The sequence below is a fragment of the Agelaius phoeniceus genome, chromosome 16 (genome assembly GCF_051311805.1).
Source record: "Agelaius phoeniceus isolate bAgePho1 chromosome 16, bAgePho1.hap1, whole genome shotgun sequence".
In the NCBI taxonomy this organism is placed as follows: Eukaryota; Metazoa; Chordata; class Aves; order Passeriformes; family Icteridae; genus Agelaius; species Agelaius phoeniceus.
In genome coordinates this window covers 10,146,450-10,166,349 of record NC_135280.1, presented here as the reverse complement: position 1 = coordinate 10,166,349, position 19,900 = coordinate 10,146,450, and the positions used below count along the sequence as shown (strand labels likewise).

General features: G+C 40.1%; 1 protein-coding gene across 1 annotated transcript in view; it reads right to left on the bottom strand.

Moving 5' to 3' along the window:
* The window catches only part of LOC143695376 (uncharacterized), a 73,764-nt gene that overhangs the window by 15,045 nt on the left and 38,819 nt on the right, over positions 1–19,900 (bottom strand). Inside the window, exons 39-56 of the mRNA XM_077187049.1 lie at positions 18,406–18,708; positions 17,507–17,736; positions 16,332–16,493; positions 15,332–15,682; positions 12,468–12,599; positions 11,725–11,874; positions 11,140–11,256; positions 9,400–9,508; positions 8,207–8,373; positions 6,766–6,878; positions 5,854–5,935; positions 5,511–5,648; positions 4,690–4,852; positions 3,900–4,021; positions 2,340–2,480; positions 1,343–1,456; positions 837–965; positions 247–423 (exon numbers count right to left, since the gene is read on the bottom strand). Coding sequence (XP_077043164.1) covers positions 247–423; positions 837–965; positions 1,343–1,456; positions 2,340–2,480; positions 3,900–4,021; positions 4,690–4,852; positions 5,511–5,648; positions 5,854–5,935; positions 6,766–6,878; positions 8,207–8,373; positions 9,400–9,508; positions 11,140–11,256; positions 11,725–11,874; positions 12,468–12,599; positions 15,332–15,682; positions 16,332–16,493; positions 17,507–17,736; positions 18,406–18,708 — 2,900 coding nt within the window. The remainder of the gene's footprint in view (positions 1–246; positions 424–836; positions 966–1,342; positions 1,457–2,339; positions 2,481–3,899; positions 4,022–4,689; positions 4,853–5,510; positions 5,649–5,853; positions 5,936–6,765; positions 6,879–8,206; positions 8,374–9,399; positions 9,509–11,139; positions 11,257–11,724; positions 11,875–12,467; positions 12,600–15,331; positions 15,683–16,331; positions 16,494–17,506; positions 17,737–18,405; positions 18,709–19,900) is intronic.

Genomic DNA, 19,900 nt, shown 5'->3' with positions numbered 1-19,900 from the left:
AAAGAGGAACAGGAAAGAAAGAACATGGAGGAAGTGAGAGTTTACAACCATAAAAGGACCTATAGAATACACTATAGTAGCAAACAGAACCGGTCTGTCTCAGTCCATCAAATGACACTGTTTATTTATTTAACCTACAGAAGTATGGTAAGTCTTCTGAAGAGTTGCAGCTGAGGAAAACTAAGTTTCCAAATGAGTAATTACATTTAAACTGAAATAGGTTCAGTGTGTTTAAGTCAGACTTACATTTGGAAGGTCACAGAACTTAAAGCTCGAATAGTAATCCAGGCAAGAGTAGTAGTTTGTTTCTATTTTACCCAGAATCTTCTGTTTGGCACATGGGGTCAGGAAAATATTTTCCAGAACAGCTTCTAACTGAAACTTATCAGGATACAAGAGTTGATTTCTCTGCAATGAACCAAGAAAACAAAGTTAAAAGATGACAGCAAGATCTTAGACACTCCTTGGAGCCCACTCATCCCATCCCTGGGCTGGTTTTGTTATTCCAGTAGTTTCAGGATTTTAATGTAACATTTCCAGAACATTTCCATTTGACAATGTTTTGGCCTATCAGCCTTGTTACCAGTCCCCATCCTACAAGTTTTGCAAATTTAGGGCACAGGTGAGGCCTCTAGTTTGGAAGAACCCTTTCTTTCTTAACCATGCTCCATTTAGCTTTCTTCCTGTGTAGAGAAAAATGTAAGAGGTAAAGCAAAATAATGATACTCTTCTTAAAATCCACTCAACATTACATCTAAATCCAGAATAATTCCTCATTTACTGAGAACAGCTTCCACAAAACTGGTGAGTCAACAGATACAACTGCCTTCTCTTACCGCATATGTGAAATTGTGTTTGAATTTTTTGTCATCCCAGTTCAGGTCTAGGTATTCATTAAACAATGTTGGTCTTTGCTCTAGAGATCCACATGCGTGCAGGTGGTCCATGCTTAATATTCTCTGAAGCTGGAAAAGTGGAAAAAATTGACACATATAAGTAATTTTTTTAAAAAGTGTTCAGTATATCCTTGGGCAGTGGGTTTCCTGGACAGAAACACACCCTGTGAGAACCCTGGATGGTCTGTACCCATAAACCCTGCTTCAGGCTCTGCCAGGAAACATAAGGGGCTGACAGCTCTGTCCTGAGGGAAAGCTGCAGTCCAACTGCAACCATGTCTGGCATCATGAAACAGAATTTTTCACAGCATTTATTTTTCTTCCTCTGAGACACAAAAAGGTTTACTTCAAGGCTTTCATATGGTAACAAGTACAGAAAAAAAATCAAGGATCAAACACAGAAATTCAGCCACACTCATCCCTTCCACAGCATGTAAAACTCATACCTGGCCTGCAGAGAGTGTCACACAGCCACCCCAGGCAGTGATGTCCATCTTGGATTTATCCTCCAGCCCCAGCTGGAGCTGAGCAGCCTGCCCAGCATTCCCTGAGACCTGCAGCTGAAAGCAGAGAAGGATTTGTCCAGCAGCAAACTAGAACCAGCAGAGTGATCCCCATGAAATGGAGGCAAACAGAGCCACTGTGAAAGCTGCCACAGAGCCGTGTCCAGACTGTGGAACTCAGTGCTCTGGAAGCTCCAGGTCTGAGACAAACCCAGGGAAGCTGCACTTCTACAGCCAAGGCCATGCAAGGCTTTGTCACCCTCTCTGGAAGCTCCTGGGGTCTGTCATGCCAAGCAACCAATGGCACAACTGCAGTAATGACACTACAAGAGAATTTATTCCTCTGAATATGGTTCTGGAACCATACTGAGTATTGTGCATTGTCAGGCAGAAATTGTACTGTAGCATTTGATCTGGAAGGATGATTTGTGGAGTTGTTCCTCCTCTTTTTCCCTATATATGCTTTGCAAGTGCATTTCAAAACTATAGTTTAAAGCCTTTCTAGTCTTGCACATTTTTACATTTGTGTTGCAATTTCCTATACAATGTAAAAATTTACATTTTCTTCACAGGGGTATCAAAGGGTTTCTGGTTTGGTTTTATTGTAAAGGTTGGGGGTTTTTTGTTTTGTTTTTCTTGTATGTGCACAATAGAAGTTTGTTCATTGGTTTATGGACAAAAATTGCCTCATTTTCATTGCTTGGCAAGTTCCTGGGCACTTCTGGGTTCCTCCCATCCAAAATGAGTCAATACTAAAAGTGCAAGACTGTTGGCTAGGAAACAATGCTGCTGGTTTGGACCCAAGGAGATAACAGAACTCAGTGCTCTCTACATTTTTCAGGATGATTGGTGGTTCTGCAGTTCTCAGGGGTGAAAGGCACACTCACAGTCAATGCAGTATCACAGCTGTGAGTTTTGCAGCCCAGCCTCATGATCTCACCTGCTGGTTGTACTTTCTGCCCCTTCTTTCTGACAGGGAATGCACCTCCAGTTCCTTCAGAGTGTAATTAAATGGGTGGGCAACAGTGGCTCTGTAGCTTGTCCGGTGCCTTCCAATCTTCAGAGAGGATGACACTGATATCTGCTCCACAGATGGAAAGGAACTTGTGAAATGAAACACCTCTCACATACTGACCTCAAACATGCACCCAGTCAGATTTCCCTCTACCTTGTCCTCAGATTAATTACATGCACAGTAAAGTCCTTTCTGAAGAAGTGAGGCAAATTAATGGTAAAATTAGAACAATTTTTGCTGCTTGAATTCAAAGCAGAACTACTCTCTGTATTTGACTAGAATAATGAACAATGCTTAAGTTTGTTGAAGCTTAATTTTGATCTCATCTTTAGGCACTGCAGGCTGCACTGCCACAGAATCATTGGACCTGGCTTGCAAAGTTAAAGCCCAAGAAAAAGCATTTGCTTCATCAGGAACTAAATTCTGCTATGTTTTTCAGAGCAAAATATTTTTGGGGTAATTTAGATAGTGGTGGGATTTTAATAGTTGTGGTAATTTAAGAAGTAGTAAAAAAATATATTCTGTACAACTGCTAAAGTAAATTTTGGAATTTTAACATTTATTAAAGAAATCAAAAAATTCTGTGCTCTTTGCAGGCACATTTATGTGTGGTAGCATACTTTATACATTGTCTTCTATCTTTCCATTATTCAGAAAATAATGTAATACTCAGCCAAGTTGTTGCATTTCAGATGTACATATAAAGACAGCACAGTTAGCAGCAAGTCAGGAAAGTGTCCCAAATTAACTACATCTGGAAATCAACCTACCCTATGTTCTCCAAGTTCTTTTTTTTTTCACTTTTTATATTTTTAAAAAATAGTGATGACTTACTTTATGAAAACAGAGACTGGTTACAACTGTTCCACATTTGTAAGTCTTGCTAATAAGGAGGAGAGTGAAAGAATGAAAAACAAAAGAGCTTTGACTGAATCAATAAAGCTGAAAATGCTAAGCAAGGTATGTGTCCTCTTCTGTGTGGGTAAACCCAGTATTATACTCATGCAACGAGTTCTTCATCCTTCTCAATCTCAACTGATGCTCACACTTGCTCACTTGTCCTAGATTTTATTTCTTTGTCCATAAGCTGCTTTAGGCATGACATTTGTGCTATTCTTCCCACTTACTCTCAGAGGCCCTCACCCAGTGCTTTGAAGCTGATGCATTTCATTATCTTTGGTTAAGCAGCAAGGTGTGGAGTTACTGCAAACAAAAAAATCCTATGGCCTGAAAATACTTCCTACAAGAATATCAGCTACTCAGCTTTCACAGGCAGAACTTTTTATACATCCAAGAAGGGGGACAGTTTGCCTTACAGTCAAGTTCCCTGGCTTGCTTAGTGCCTTTTTTAATTAAAAAACAAACAAACAAACAAACAAAAAAACACAAAAAAAACCAAACAAACAAACAAAAAAAACCCACAAAAAACCAAAAAAAAACCCTCTTGATACCCTCCTGACATTTATTTGCTCTGGGCCACTGTACCTTGTCCTTCTCGTTCCAAATGACAGTAAGGACATCCTGGTGACTGCGTGCTGAATGTTTCACATATAAGTTGGCCCAAGCATGCCGTGGAAAAGGGATGGAGAGAGGATGGAGGAGTTCCACTACAAGGAAAACAAACAACATTTCCCACCAGGAATCATGACCCTTCCCAGGACATTTTCCCACAAGCAGCAGGACATCCCTTGGCTCCCAGGAAAATGTGGTCTCTGCTCACACACACACCCCTACCCAGCAGCCACAGGGAATTCAGTGTGCTGATGTGTGCTCAACATGAGGAAATGTGAGAACAGAATCCTCTCTCTATTGACCAGCAGAACAGTGGTTACCTGCAAAAGACTGACAGCTACACCCAGAGCAACTTCAGCAACAACCACCAGGGAAATAATCTGTGTGAAACTGAGATGGCCTTACCCTGGAAGAGGAACAGCTTACAGCACTCTAACAGGTAAGTGCAGTTATCTTCTCTATTTTCACATCATCAAGTCTCAACATAAAGGTTTAACACCTCAAGGTAGCAGCCAGTGTGACCAGTGCTCCCTCCAGCACCCAGTACTCAAATTTTATGTTCCATATTTACAAAGCAGAAAGAGAATTCTCAAGTGGATATTTCTAACAGCCAGACTTATAAAGAATTTAAAGCAAATAAGACCTTAGAAGACCTAAATTGAAACCAGGATTGAAACCCTTTGGACATGCATTTTGAAATCAGATTTATGTAGTTTATTTTACAGTCTGCTTTCAACACTTGTAAAAGACTTGAGAAACCTACCCTGAATGCCATGGCCTCCAGGCAGCTTTGGGAAGAGTCCAGTGTAAGTGCCTGTTAGCTTCATCTCTTTGCCATCCCACAGGGCAATGTGCCTCAGCAGATGAGTTCTGTTGCCTTTTTGGTAAATTGTCATAAACACAAGTTGCCTTGGAAGAATTTTTAACTAAAATTAAAAGAGGACAAACATTAAACCCCAGTTTCTCTGAGAAGGTAAAATCTGAGTGTAATTTTGGTACCCCAAAGTCCTATGGGGTCTGTAGGAATGTGTTTTTAAAGGTCTAGTACAATGATACTCTAAGCCCACTGCTCTTGTACAAGAAACTATTCATTTCTATTTGTCTTCATTTCTACAGAAAATTGTCTTTGCAAATAATGGAACATACATAAACAGCTGAGTATTCCCTTTACAACAGTCTTTGATTGTTATTCAGTTTGATTTTCTTTTATCTCACAGAATAAACCATCAAGAGTCCTACTATTACAAAATAAATCCAGCAGATAGCACAAACAATAGGTATTTGTGATGTCTTTTCTTATTTAGAGAAAGAGATGTGTGGTACCTGCATTACAAAAACTGGTTCAGTTTGTAGCACATAATTTTTCTTATTTCCTATAAATCCTATATGAGTGCTCCATCTATAGGAGCAAACAAATATAAACTCAAAGTAATCCACAGTCCAATGTTTGCTCATGCTACTGGAGAAATCAAGGGCAGAACACCTCACACAGCAGGAGCTGCATTTGTCCTTCCCTGCTTGGCAGCCACCCCCTGAGTGCCCTCCTGTCACAGCCTGCCCCTGCTAGCAGTGGATGGTACCAACCTGGGCCATGCTCTGTGCCACCTCAATGGCATTGGTGTAGCTGCTTCCAGTCAAAGTTAGCTTTGCTGAAACGTTGAAATCCCTTTTTTCCATCCTGATGTAGAGTTTGCCTTTTGCTTCACTCATATCATAATTTACCTTTTCAAGTTCCCATTAAATTAAAAAAAGAAAAAAAAGAAAAAGGAAAGACTGGAATTGTTGACATCTTTAAAAACAGGAACATCCTCAATAATAAAAAAATGTTAGAGGTACTAGTACTAGAAATGAAGCAGCTTGACTCCTAACACATTAGACAAGTCTACTTTGCAGTGATGTATGCAAGGGATTACTTGCAGATAGTTACCTTAGAAGACAGTTGTGCTGCACAGGGGAAGTACTGTAGAAAGAAGGGATGAGTCTGGAGTGCTTTTATATTCAACTCTTCACTAAAGGGAAGAAATGTTTTCTTGTTCAACAATATTTTACAAAATCCACTCTTGCTGGCAGCACAAGTTCATCTGAGTTAGTTCATCCGAGTCTGCCACAGCTTTTAGAGTTAAAATGGCAGCACCTGCCACTGAACACATATCCAGCTCCCAGTTTTTGATACATTCACACAACATGAGCCAGAAATCATTTTGCCATAGCAAATTCATCGGCTTTTTAAAAATGAGAAATGCATTTTGGAATCTGACTTTGCAAACACTGTCACGGTTTATAAACTTAGAATTTACAATGATTACAGATTTTAACAGAACTTACAAGACTTTTCAGTGCAAAGGTCTTTTGCTAGAAACTTAAGAAGTATATGAAATACCCCAAGGCTTAAAATATCACACCTCTAAACACCCTTAAAAGCCTACAATCTTGTGCAGGTACAGCCATACTGACACCAACTTAGAAAACCAAGTCAACATAATTTTACAAGTTTCAACTGTGCCAAGACAATTTAATAAGATTTAAATATTTATGTCAAGTTAAGTTATATTTTTAAGTACTTGTCTGGTCCAGGCCTAGAGTTTTATGACTCTTTCACTGTCTGCTACTGGGATTCTGTGTGGGCAGGCAGAGACAGGTCCCAAGCTGGGAGGGGAAGAATCTGTCTGCTGCCCTTCAGAAACTCCCTGAGGTTTACAGAGTGTTTGGTGTGACTACTCACTTTATCCAAGTTTTGTTACCCATTTCAACAGTGATTTGGTGATGAATACAATAACTGTATTCCATGGAAACCAGTGGCCTAATGACATTTTTATAGTGCTCAGAATGACCCTTTTACCCTTGCTGGTCTTTTTTTCTACTGATGGAAAAGGAGAAGTTTTTGTTTTGTTCATAGGTCAGCCTCAGAGCACCCTCAGTTTCATTCTCAGTCATGACTTCTTGGATTGTCATCTGTGGAAGGGGAAAATAAACAAATCACATGCCATAACTTCTACCCATCATTCAACTGAGCACAATGTCTTGACTCAAAACCATCATCTTGACTGAAGTTTATCTTCCAGACAGGCCTTCTGGATGCTTCCTAGATGTAAACCAAGAACCTCATGAGAGGTTTTCCTTTTTTTGTGTGTGTTTCCATAGCTACTCATTTGCATTATTGACAAATATTAGTGTTACTTTTGATGTACCCTTATCTGGTTTAAGTCTAAAGCTTGTTTATGTTCTTGTTTATGTCTCCCATAATCTCATGTTTCATCTACCAGAAAGAAATTGTGCTTATTTTCTTCTTAAATAAACAGATCAGGCTCCACCATTTTTTTGCTCCAGGGCATTCCTCCCACAGCTGCTGCATCATCTGCAATCTCATCCTGAAAATGCTAAAGAATCTCTCTGGGAGAGATGAGGACCATTTCCCACATTTCAATAGCAACACTGGTAATTTCCAAAGTCTGTGGGAACAGGAATTTCTGAAGTCCCCTGGTTATACTCATACCTTATAAATGAATAAGGCACCTCAAGAAATTACCATCTCAAAGACATTTCACTAAATATTAATGAGGAAGAAGCAGTGAAAATTTCTTATACCTTACAATAAAAGGTTGGCAGTAAATATTCCTTTGAAACACTGATACTTAATGTGCAGGTTTAATATTGATCTAATGTTTATGTTCAGGAAAGTTGACCTTTACTCTTGCATCCTAGCTACATGTCCTGTTCTTTGAAGAGAAGGTGGTGGATCACTTGGAAATGTTTTTCTGTGTACTACCCCTCACAAGGCAAGGGGACATTTCAACTAATGCTTCTTTTTCCCAAGGGATAAACAGACACAGCCTTTGTTGATCCTATCAAGTAGTTTGGAATATAAATCTACTTCTGTTTATTCAACACTGAAGCATTTTAGGTATTTGTGCTGCAAGTGGTTTAGCCAAGGCAAGGAGTTCTCTAGGTATGGAGGAGAGCTGTTTTCTACCAAAAGTTCTTTCTACTTTTATGAGCCCTATCAGCTGCAAAGTGACAGTAAATACATGCCTTCCTGAAATGATTAACCCTGGAAATGGGGATTTCAGGTACCTGACCAGGCTCCTTAGAAACAGAGCACTATCTTTGTACTTAAGTTAAATGAGGATTCAGATAAATTGGGCCAAGTCAGCTCTCAGCTGCACTTATATATAAACCTGGAGTAATTTCACTGAGGCCACTGGAAGTGCTCTGGATTAATGCAATTGTAACTCAAGTGACAGCTTTCATCAAAGCACAGCAAAAGTTTTGAGGTGCATTACCTTAAAAAAGAAGGGAAGTCCCAGGTGATGGAGAAGGGATATTGAATGCTTCACCTCTGCCATGAACACAAATATACCAAAGAGTTCCAAGTCTGTGTCAACATCCACAGTCACAGTTACATCTTTCTCATCATACTGGATTTCACAGACAGTCTTGGCTTTGTTTTCTATATAGAAGGGACAAAATAGTGCCAATTTGAGCAGCTAATTTTTGAGAAATTTCAGTACTGCCTGCATAACATCAACCCAGCCAGCTTTTAGCTTAATACATTCATCAAGACAAAGTCATCATTCAGGATTATAAGAACTTCAGCCAGTGGTTGGAGGAGGGCAGAGTTTTTCTGGATGTCCTTGAAATTTGTCCTTACAAAGTCTTGTGGTAACAGAGTTTGTGTACCCACATCCAGTGTGAAGTGACAAGTTAGTTCCTGTCAGGAATGTGTTTGTGCAGCTAGAGCTGACTAATCCATACAGCAACTGCATCCCTGGCCTGGAACAGCTTCTTCCAGGGAAGAGCTCTGAGCTGTTCTGACCTCCAGTGACTCCTTTGGTTCCAGCAGCAGCAGCTCAACAATGCCCAAAGAGCATGACCTGAACACCTTTCCCCACTGTCCTACCAGCTTTTCATTTTTGAAAAGGAAAATACAAAACTGCTAAAAGATCAAAGTGAGATAAGAGACATGCAACCCTGCAAATTCTTTAAGGTAAGACAAAACCCACAGAAATGGTGAGTTTGTGGTGGAAATCACATGGTGACTGTGGCTGTCCTGAGAACAACCTCTTGTCCTGTTGCTTTTTTCTGAATGGGTGAAAGGATCTGATGCCACTCACATCAGTATTGATTCAGTGCCTGATAACCTCAGTAATTCCTGCCCTTTGGTGCTCTCACAGTTGTTGAGTTTTTCTTCAACATGAATGTATTCCCTTGGGGGCACTTAAGGTACCTGATCACAGTGTGAGAGAGATATGCAGACAGGATTTATGCCAGGACAAGCTTTGAGGGTAGGCTGGCTCCATCAGCTAATCACAGATGCAGTTTCAGGATGACAAGTTCACTTACAAACAAGATAAAGCCTCTTTTTAGGTACTACCAGCAAATCTTAGTCAGTTTGTAACCTGTTGAAGGAACAGCTGAAAAATCCTCATAGAGCTATTATAGAATAAAAACCCAGCCAGGAATGGCAGGTACCCACCTGATTTCTGTAAACTGAAAATCAAGTTGATTGCCTTAGGGTAGCCAGAAGCCTGGAGTACCTCACTGCTGTGCACGCTCTGGCAGAACAGATCCACTTGGTGGCCAACATAATTGGAGTTTATGATGTATGTGATTGATGTTTCTCCAGCTGCAATGTGCACATATCTCTCTTGAGTAGTGTTTCTCCCTTGAAAAACCACATCTATCTAAAAATGACATGTAAATATAAGTTCTCAAAACAATATTTATATAGTATTTAGTTTTAAGACAGGAGTAAATGGAAGTGAAAGAAAGTTCTGTCTAGTCTGCACTTATGTCCACATTCACAAAATGTCTCTTGGTCTTTCATTAATCATCTTTCAAGTATGAAGCTCATTCAACTGAATGAATGTCAAGCCATGCCAGCCTTACTGATCTATGGCAAATTTTCATTAAGTTCTTTTTTATCCCACAAACACAACTTCCTTCTTATAAAGGATACTTAAAATACACCTAGTGACAATATTTACCAGATAGTAGCTACTCCAGTACTTCTCTCAAAATAGCACCCAAAGAAATACTTCTTTCAGTATAAAATTCCCACTAAAGAGCACAGGAGCAATACTCCAGTCCCTGGTGCAATGTGCTCAAGCTGTCCTGTAGAGTTACAATATCACCAGTACCCACTCTACTACCACTGATCACAATGGAAGAATCTCATTCAGAAAGCAGACAAGGAGAAACTTGCTTTTTAAGTAGTTCAGGTTTTAGGCATCCACAGTTTGTAAATATGAGAAAATCTCAGCTTCCATCCTGTACCATACAAAATGGAAGTTTTCATTCAAGCCATGAACTTGAATTACATCTTTATACAAGACAATAATTATAATTAAAAACAAACAAACAAAACAACAAAACCCCAAAATTACCTGTAAAGATGATGGGACTCTGGCTTGTAGCAGCCATGGCAAAGAGTGATGGAAATTCCCTGTTATATTGGTACTTGTGTCAAACTCCTGAATTTGTCCTTCAAGAACTGTTAGGTGAGCACCATAAAGCACTTTCAAACTAAAGCTCCTGGTGACTTTGAGGTTCAAGATAGCCTGTGTGAAACAAAAGTAAATTGTGAATAGACAGAATTGTAGAAGTTAAAGCCCCTGCTGGTCAGGGTTCTTTCTTTGGTTGAGACAGTATAGCCCCAAAGAGGTGTCAAAGATGCATCTTGTATCATTTTATAACACAACACAACATAGTTATAAGTGTCCCTTTTATTTTAGAATTCAACCATTTAACATGTATTCTCAAGTATGGCCATGCTTTAATGCTATTCAGTTACATGGATAATAAGCCTTGTGTTTATCAGATTAGAAAATATGCCAGGTAATGGCAATGGTAATAGGAATTTCAGAAGGAAAATACCATTTGGAAAGGACCCAGTGAAATCCCAGCAATGCTCCCCTCTGCCCTGTGTGTCCAGGGGACACTGCAGCTCTGTCACACCCACAGATGCAGTGCCCTCCTCTCACTCCACACTGGGAGCAACCTCCAGCCCCAGGCCTGTGCAAAGTCCTGGTCTAAACTTTTCTCCCATGAGAACAAACTGAGCTTCTGGACTCCCCTCAAGAACAAAGGGAGCACCTGGACTCCCCTTCCCCAAAACAGCAAACATGTAAAGTCCCATCTGCACCTGCTGCCCTTTGCCATCTCACTCCCCCAGCTGCTGTCCCCCTTGTGCCATGGCTCCAGGTTCATAACCTACCTGCAACTCAATCCTGTCTTTTATTTGCAAAGTCTTCAATGTGTCTATGTTATGAGTAAGTTTGTAGTTAAGAGACACAACATCCAACTTCTGGACAAAGTTCAGTTCTTCTGTAATCTGCTCAGTTCAAGTAAATATGACAAAAGTTAACTGTGGCACATCTCTGACATGGAGACTTCTCTGAATAACCATAATCATTGGACTAATTACACATTAGAATAAAATTACGAAAACAATGAAAACTTTATGGTGAAGAATTATCTAATTTTTGTAGAAGTCACAGCTTTATACTGTAAAAGGGAATATGCTGCACCAAGTGAAGATTCTTGATAAGGAAGGTTTGAGATCATTTACAAACGAGAGTCAAGGATCATTGCTGATGTCAAATTTGTTGCAAGGAGCATTTGCACAGAAGGACAAAAGGACTGGCTGAAAGATACTGCCTTCATTTAATTAAAGCCTTTAGAACTAACCCAGCCCCAGCTAAGTATTGCATTTGGATTGTCTGCAGAAACAATATTTACCAAATCAATTAGCTACTTCAACTTCTATTTCACGTATTACTCATATGGAGAAGACACTTACTTGCTTATTGTTCACACAGAAATGAATAAATCCTTTATAGAAGTCACTGGTTTTTTCTGATATCACATCAAGTAACATCCTCATGGGAATGCCAATGTCAGCAGCTCCTTGGATGTTATGGGTTAGCACTGCATCCAGCTCTTGCCTTTCCTGTTAACATTTCACAGCACAGAGAGCAAAGCACATGTAGAACCCAAAGATCACTGCAGTACAGAGCTCAAACCAGAAATCTGTCTGTCCTACATTTAACATGAATTAAACTCCCACTAGCTATGCTGTATCTCTATGGCACAGAAACAGGTACTTGTGTTGTTCTCTGCTCTCTTGCTCTGATGACAAGAGAATCCAAACTTGTAATTGTCAACAGAAAAGCAAGAGATTCACAGCCTTCCCTGTGTTGCTGTCTCACTGAATAAACAAACAGCAGTGTCTCCATTAATCACTGCCTATTATTTTGCAGACTAAATCACAGTGATGTAAAGAACATCCAACAGTAGAATACAAACAACAAAAATTTACACATAAAGAGCATAACAAGGAAATTATTCAGGAAGAGCCTATATCCTATTATCCTATGCATCAGTTACTGCACATTGAAGGTGCCAGATTTTCAAAGATTTTATTATTTCATTTTTATTCTGGCATTTATTACTTAGGCTTGACTCTTTGTTCCAAATAACACAGGTTAGAGTACATTACTGAGTGCTTTGTTCACACACTCCAACAGCCTGCAGGGCACTCACATCAGTGACTTTTAGTATAAAGAGTCCTCGGAATTTACTTTCATCAACAGTGATCAGTGTCTGTGAGTCTAGGCTCATTTTATCCATCAAAAGATAGCCTGAGCCATCAATTTTCATTGGTGCTCCAAGATCCTGTAAAAGAAAGAAAAAACTTTTAAAAATCACCACTTTAGCACTTAACCACAAATGCATTATAGCTCTGAAACTTAATTCCTAATAGTAACTTTAATCACCTAGCTGTAAAATCAAGTATATCAGGCAGCATAGGTACAGGATGTTTCAGAAATCTTGGGAGACAACTTTGAATAATCATAATTTCTGAACAGAAAAACCTTTCAGAGTTCTCCACCATCTTTTAGAAAATACATCAGAGCTAGTACAAGAAAGTCCATCATCTGCAGGTACTGATTAACAGAAAATTTGGTTTATGCCATATGAAAAAACAGTGAATGACTGGCTCCAGAAGTAAGATGCAACATTTAAAGACAATGTTTTTATTATTTCTCTGCTACTTCTTTGAAGTACCTAGATTATTGTCTTTTGACTTTAGCAGATATAAAGCATTATACTAGTTAGATGTATAAATTCAACATTAAAGGAGAAAATTCTTCTCCATACCTGAATTGCTTGGCATTTGTTTTCTATTAGCATTTTCCACTGCAGGTTCTTTTCAGGGTCAAAGTCCCCATTCATTTGAAGCTCACAGGCCCCCAGTTTCATTCCAGCTCCAATGAGATATTTTAAGTGTTTCCGTGCAGTGATGGACAGCTCATTTTCCCTTGGGATTTCCCTCAGCTGGGGGAGGTCATGCCTGAACTGAATTTCCAGAGCCAGCTTTGGCTTGCACTCTGCTCTCACTTCAAGACGGGCGGTTTTGCCTCCTGTTTGCAGGACAGAGAGCAGCTCTGCCTGGCACTTGTCCTTCTGAATGGATCCTGTGAGCCGGGACTGAGTTGGGAAACTGAGATCCTATCAAGATTTAAACAAAAAATCCTTTGCAATATACAAACATTTTAAGACAAGTGTATATTATATGATACAATATCAGAGACAAAACCTACAACCTCCCAAGCTGCCATTTTTCTCCCCCTAAACAAGAAAGATTTTTCATGAATAGGACCTGATGGAAGATTTAAGGACTGTCCTGCAGAATTCACAACTTCTGCATGTTTATGAAGTTTTACATTTACAAAAAACCACAAAATACCTGTTTCTTCAGATTGGCAAAGTTTACTAAACATTCTATGCTTCATCCAGACCACACCAATCTCAGTTTTCAAACAAATTAATGTACAAAAAATCATAGGCCTAACAGACATTCTTGCACCTGGTTGTAGAAGGTTTGGTTTTTTTAATAATTAAACTTCCAGCTTGTCTTGTGCAACATCCCAAATGAAAGGTTTCTTCCCATTCTGTCAAAGGATTTCTACAAACACTGAAAATTCTAGTGTTTTAAAATATTTTAAGGTGTTTTCATTCCTTTTTCTCAACAACTTTGCTGTCATTTTTATGTTGCCACTTTGTAGTTGAGGAAGTTACTCAGTTTGAGGATTTGAAAGCAAAATATAAATGCCTATGAACATCTAGGAAAAAACCCAGATTTTGCAATAGTCATTCTTTCCAATGTAGTCAGTGAGGCTAACTGTAAAAACCAAGGAAGTTCTCTTTTGATAAATGCTCACAGACCAGGGAATGTATTTCTGGCAGAGTTCAGGCCGATATTACTGTTCAGCCTTAGAGGGCAGTGTCGGCCTGCAAAGGCAACAATGAGCAAAGGCTGAACTGATCTCAGTCCCAGAGAGCACCTGGAGCAGGATGTGTGGCACTGCCTTTGCCTAATGCTGTGGGACAGGCGTGCCCTTAGAGTGCCTTCCCAACACTCCAGCAGAGTCATGTTAGCTAAAACCCGCAGGGCTTTCATTTGATCCCCAAACTCTCTTTAAAAGCTTCCCAGAGCTACCTGCAGAAGTTGACATTCTGTTTCTGTTTCCAGTGTCCAGTCAGCTTTATTCTGAATACAGAGATCTCCTCTGGCCCTCAGTCTGCATCTGCCAGCCTGCAGCAGGAAAATGCCCTCTGTGGTGGAGTCTGTGGCTGCAGAGAACAGGACTGAGTTTTCAGAAGGCAGCCCAAGCTGGCTGAGCCAGGGAAACGAATGCCTGAGCATCCCTTGGAGTGTGTATTCATGCTGGCAGGAGGTGTCTATCTGCACATCCACTGCTCTGCCATCACACTGCAGGTTCATTAACAAGCCCACGTTGCAGATGTTCTGTTGAAATGAGCCCCCCAAGACTGCAGCACGAGGCAATCCCACCCTCTGCAACAGAAAAGATTACACAATTTAAAACACACAAAGCAAAGCAACTGTCTGCTCATTTGTTCCTAATTCATGAGAAAGCATTCCTTCTTTCTGAAACAATCTGTGTTTGGAAAGGACCATACCAGACAGCTTGATTCAGAGAGAAATCAGAAATTTCTCTGTGAAGAACCTGAAAAAAAGCTAAATGGGGGGAGGGGGGAAAGAAGAATAAATCCTCGAATAATCTTCTCATAACTAATGTAGAAGAAAAATCTTAACCTCCACAATTCCAAACTGAAAGGACATGTGTTTCACTAGATTTCAGGACAAAAGTTTTTTTTAATTAATAAACTATTATTAAGCAACATTTTGATGGCAACACCTACCACTGTATTACTCCAAATTACCACTTCCCCCTGCAAATGCTCTGACTCATTGCTCTGTAAGAACTTTAATGACCAAATTTGGCCTATCCATAAATGTATCAGGAGACAGTTTTCTGTGACTCAGTGATCTGAAATACACAGACTGGAAGGGCATGCAGAAAACAACAATCTGGGCTTACCTCTAGACTGACGCACTTGTTTGTAAAGGCAAGCACCCATCCTGTCTCATTGCCTGCCAGGCTCACTTCCCCATCAGCTTCCAAAGTGCAAGGCCCAAGGACAATACCAAGGATGCCCTTGTACTTGTCACTTCTCATGGCTGACACCTTCAGTTGGTTCTCTCTGGCAATTCCCAGAGAATGAAGTGAAGGCAAAGAATGCTGGAAGTTGATTTCTAAATGAGGATGGGTGTTACTGGTGGCATAGAGTTGTAGGCAGGCAAATACACCGTGAAAGGAAACATGTCCAAAGAGGATGACAGTAAAGTTGCTGGTAAATATTGACCCATTCAGTGAAATTCTTGCTGGAGTCTGAAAAATTACAGAAAACTGTGGTCAAGTTTGCTTTCCTGTCAGGTCACATACTGTTTTTAAAAGCTCATATTACTTGAAGAGAACTGTTCCCTACACCACTTTGTATTCATCCTACATAATTATAAATGCTGAAACCAACAGAGAGATGGACTCAAATCTTTATTTTGGAGTTCCATAATAGAAATAACAGGAGGAAAACCCAAAGCACTTATTAATGAAAATATTTGAAAGTGCACACAAAACTTCCAGGAAGCTCAAATCCATTTCTACGTATCTGACACTTTCAGTACTTATTCCTTCCATAGTAGTTAAGACACTATGCTGTTGAGAGCAAAGTTTATAAATGAAGCAAATACCTCAAAATGATGAAATGCAATTGCACCATTGCAAAGGCCAGAAAGTTGTTTGTTAGCAGATTCTCCACTGCAAGCAACCTGTTGATGTTGTCAACAAAGCACATTCAGAAAATGAAGAAAAGCAGGTAGGACTAAAATTCAAAGGAGCAAGTTACAAGACTGCTTTAAGGATCAAATGGATGAAGGCACCAAAACATAGATTAAAAGTTAGAGTTCTGTTTCAAAAAGATAAACAGTTTAGTGTTTAGTGCACTAAATACATTACAATAAATGGCAGGATTTCTGCAAACCTCTAGTACATGTGGAACAATGTCCATCAGTCCTCCCACGTCATGGTGAAGTGAAAGAGAAATTTCCATAGCAGTGTCAGTGGTTTCCTTCTCTATTTCAATCTTGAGCTGCTCTGTCTCCACTGTGGTTGTTATCCCTGCAGCAATCTTTCTGGAGAAATTCTAGGCACAAAAGAAACCAAATCATGGAAAGAAACAAACAACAACATCCCAGCAACAACTGGGAAAGGCAGAATGTGTTACACTGTGCTTAAACATCACAGCCCGTGTCAGGGAGGCAGCACTGGTAAAATAAAAGTGCAAATTCATCAAGGCAGCCTCATTTCAAATAGAGATTGTAGTGTTATGCCAGACCTTCTAAATGCAGTGTATCAATAATTCCTTCTGGCTCCAAAACATATTGAGAGCATTCAGCACCCGGAAGGATTTGACCCCTCAGGCACAATTAAAGCACTGGAACTATTAAAAAACAAGGCAAAGGAACTGTTTAGAATTCTTTGCACACCTCTGTGTCTCACCCTACCACAGTGGTTGAAGCCACCCAAATATGAGCATGTGAGTGACTTGAGCCTTTCAGAGGATGTCTGAGATAGCAAAGTATTTGAACCCTTCTTTTATGAAAAGATAATCTGCAATGCAAGAGAGCTGTAACATTCACAGATCTATAGCAGAAATGCAGATACAGAGAACAGTGGCCAAGCAACACCGTATCAGGAATCATGGTCCATAATGCTTCTGTGGGTAGGAATTTCCAAAGGGAAAGCCATGTTAAACACTGTTCTGCTCTTTAGCAGCCATCCAAAGGATGACACCAGGCCCAGTTAAATCCAGTACCAGATGCAAGCCTTAGGCCTGCTGGTCAACTTCCCATTTATAGGGGAAAGATAAAATTGGACAAGACATATGTTCATATGCAGCAAAGCATTTCACTTAAATGAGAACTGAATGGAGTATCTCATTTAGTCTAGATCCAGCTCTAAGAGCTCAGATGAGAGGTCCACAGTATGACAAGGAGGCAGACAATAACTTTCTTTCACTCAGTAATTTAGTACATCTCAAAAACAGAGCAGCTTCTAAAATAAATATATAGAGTGCACAGGAAAAGCCTAGAGTTATTATATATACACAAATGGTCCTGCCAGAAATTAAACTTTCACAGGCAGAACTCTTCTTACCTCATAATAGCCAGCAGCTTCTAAAACAAAAGGGATCCCATGTTCCTTTATCTTTGAGATGTTGTGCTTTAAGCTCACAGACAGCTGGGATGTTGGAGGCTCTGTGGCTACACTGTGCCCCTCAAACACAGCAACCATCCTTTCACTGCCACTCTGCAGGGCTATGGCAATGGTGTGATTTCCTGTGCCATGCTCACACGTGGCTGTAAGAATGCCATCCAAAGGCAACCCTATTGACAGGGGAGGAAGTAAAATCAACACAGCACTTCTGGGTTGTCATTACAGACTACAGAAATCTATTACAGATCAAAAGAAGCCTTCTGTAATTTTTCATAAGAAAAGACACCTTTATATAAAGCATGATCATTTTACTGATATTTATAGAACGATATTACCTATCAGGTGAAAATCATATTAAAAAGGGACTGCTAAATTAAAATGTAGCATGCACTCTGGAAATCAAGAAGTTTTCTTTTCTTAATAAAGGATATTTATCAATTGGTATTGTGTCCAACTCCAGTAGTCAGCTGTCAGAAAATTCCAAAGGAACCCATGCAAAATTACTGATAACTTCAGTTTATGAAAATCAACAGCTTTGCTTAGGAAACAACACTTGGCATAAAACTACACTTAGAGGAACTGGTCAGCTTAGATGCTGTGCAAGAACACAGATGAACATGAGAGAAATAATTTACTCTGAAGTACTTCAAAACTCTTTGAACTATTTCTATGTCCATTTTATGGTATTTTATCAACAACATTAAAAAGAATGCTGCTAAGTCTAGAACACATTTTGTTCTGGTGTGAGCAAACACAACTCATCTGTTTCCACTGATCAGAAGTCTTTTAGATAAATTCACCTTGTTAGACCACACCATCAAGTCAGATGTTGTTCCTACCTGCAACTTTTAAAAAGTCGACATTATGTGTGAAAGTCCCACTGACTCTGCTGTGCCCATGATCCATGACATTGAAAAAATCTACAGAAAGAGCCTTCTCATCCACCTGGAAGCTAGCTAGCCCCCTTTTCTTCTCTTCACTCAGTTCCAGGTGTCCTTTCAGTCTTGCCTCCCCTGGGATTGCCTGACTGCCATTCTGAACCATGGCAACAGTGAGATTGTGCACAGTGGTGTTCCCAAACACATTCCTGTTCCTGACATGCAGTCCATACAGTCTTTGGTTGACCATCACATTGATGTTACCTGTAACAGGCAGAAATTATTACTGTGGAGAGAGATTCTTGGGACAGAAATAGCCACAGTTTCAGAAGTAATGTATAAATTAACCATTACTTTAATACCAGGAGGAAGTAGAAAAATTTCCATTTATTACACTAGATAATTTTGCCTAATCTAGAGAGCAAAGCAGTTCAGTGTCGAGGGTTTTTCTACTAGTGAGTGTCTGTGTTTAAAATAAATTACATTGTAGTATTCCTGGCAGCTGTTCCTTTTTATTCACCAAGCTTCTTGTGCCCTTAGGCCCTGTAATATACTGCACTCCCTCTGAAGGAAAATTTACAGATGGATTGTGACCTAGTACTTGTGTAATTGCAGGCTAAACAATCCCTCCAGAGCTCTGCAGTGACCTACTCCACCCATGGAGCCATTCAAAGGAGTGGAACTCTCAAGTCAGCCCCCACATTTCAGAAGAGGAAAGTGGCCACCCACTATTTCCTTCAATCCAGGAAAACATGAAAAATCCAAATTATGTTAGTTCACTGAAAAATACTCTCAACCCAATGACCCATGGTTCATTTTGCATGAAATGAAATAACAATAATGAAATGAATGATGAATGAAATAATAATGCAGAGCTAAGTACTCTGCTCTGCATTATACAGAATCACAGAATGGTTCAGGATAGAAGAGACCTTTAAGCCCATCTTGTTCCAACCCCTCTGCCATGGGCAGGGACACCTTCCACTGTCCCAGGCTGTTCAAAGCCCTGTCCAGCCTGGCCCTGAGCACTTCCAGGGATGGGGCATCCACAGCTTCTCAGGGCAACCTGTTCCATTGTCTGATCACCCACACAAGAATTTCTTTCTAATATCCACTCTAAACCTAATTTCTTTCTAATATCCAATCTGTCAGTTTGAAGACATTCCCCCTTGTCCAAAGTGCTTCTCCAGCTCTCTTGGAGCCCCTTTAGGTACTGGAAGGGCTCTAAGGTCTCCCTGGAGCCTTTTCTTCTCCAGGCTGACAACCTCAACTCTCGCAGCCTGGCTGCAGAGCAGAGGGGCTCCAGCCCTCTGATCATCTCTGTGGTACACAGGCACACATTGCTCTTCTCCTGGGGGCCCCAGAGCTGAATACATTGTGCAGCCCAGGAAGGATTCCATTAAAATTAAACAGCATCCTTAGATAGCTGCAGGTTAGAACAAAACACAAAGGAAAA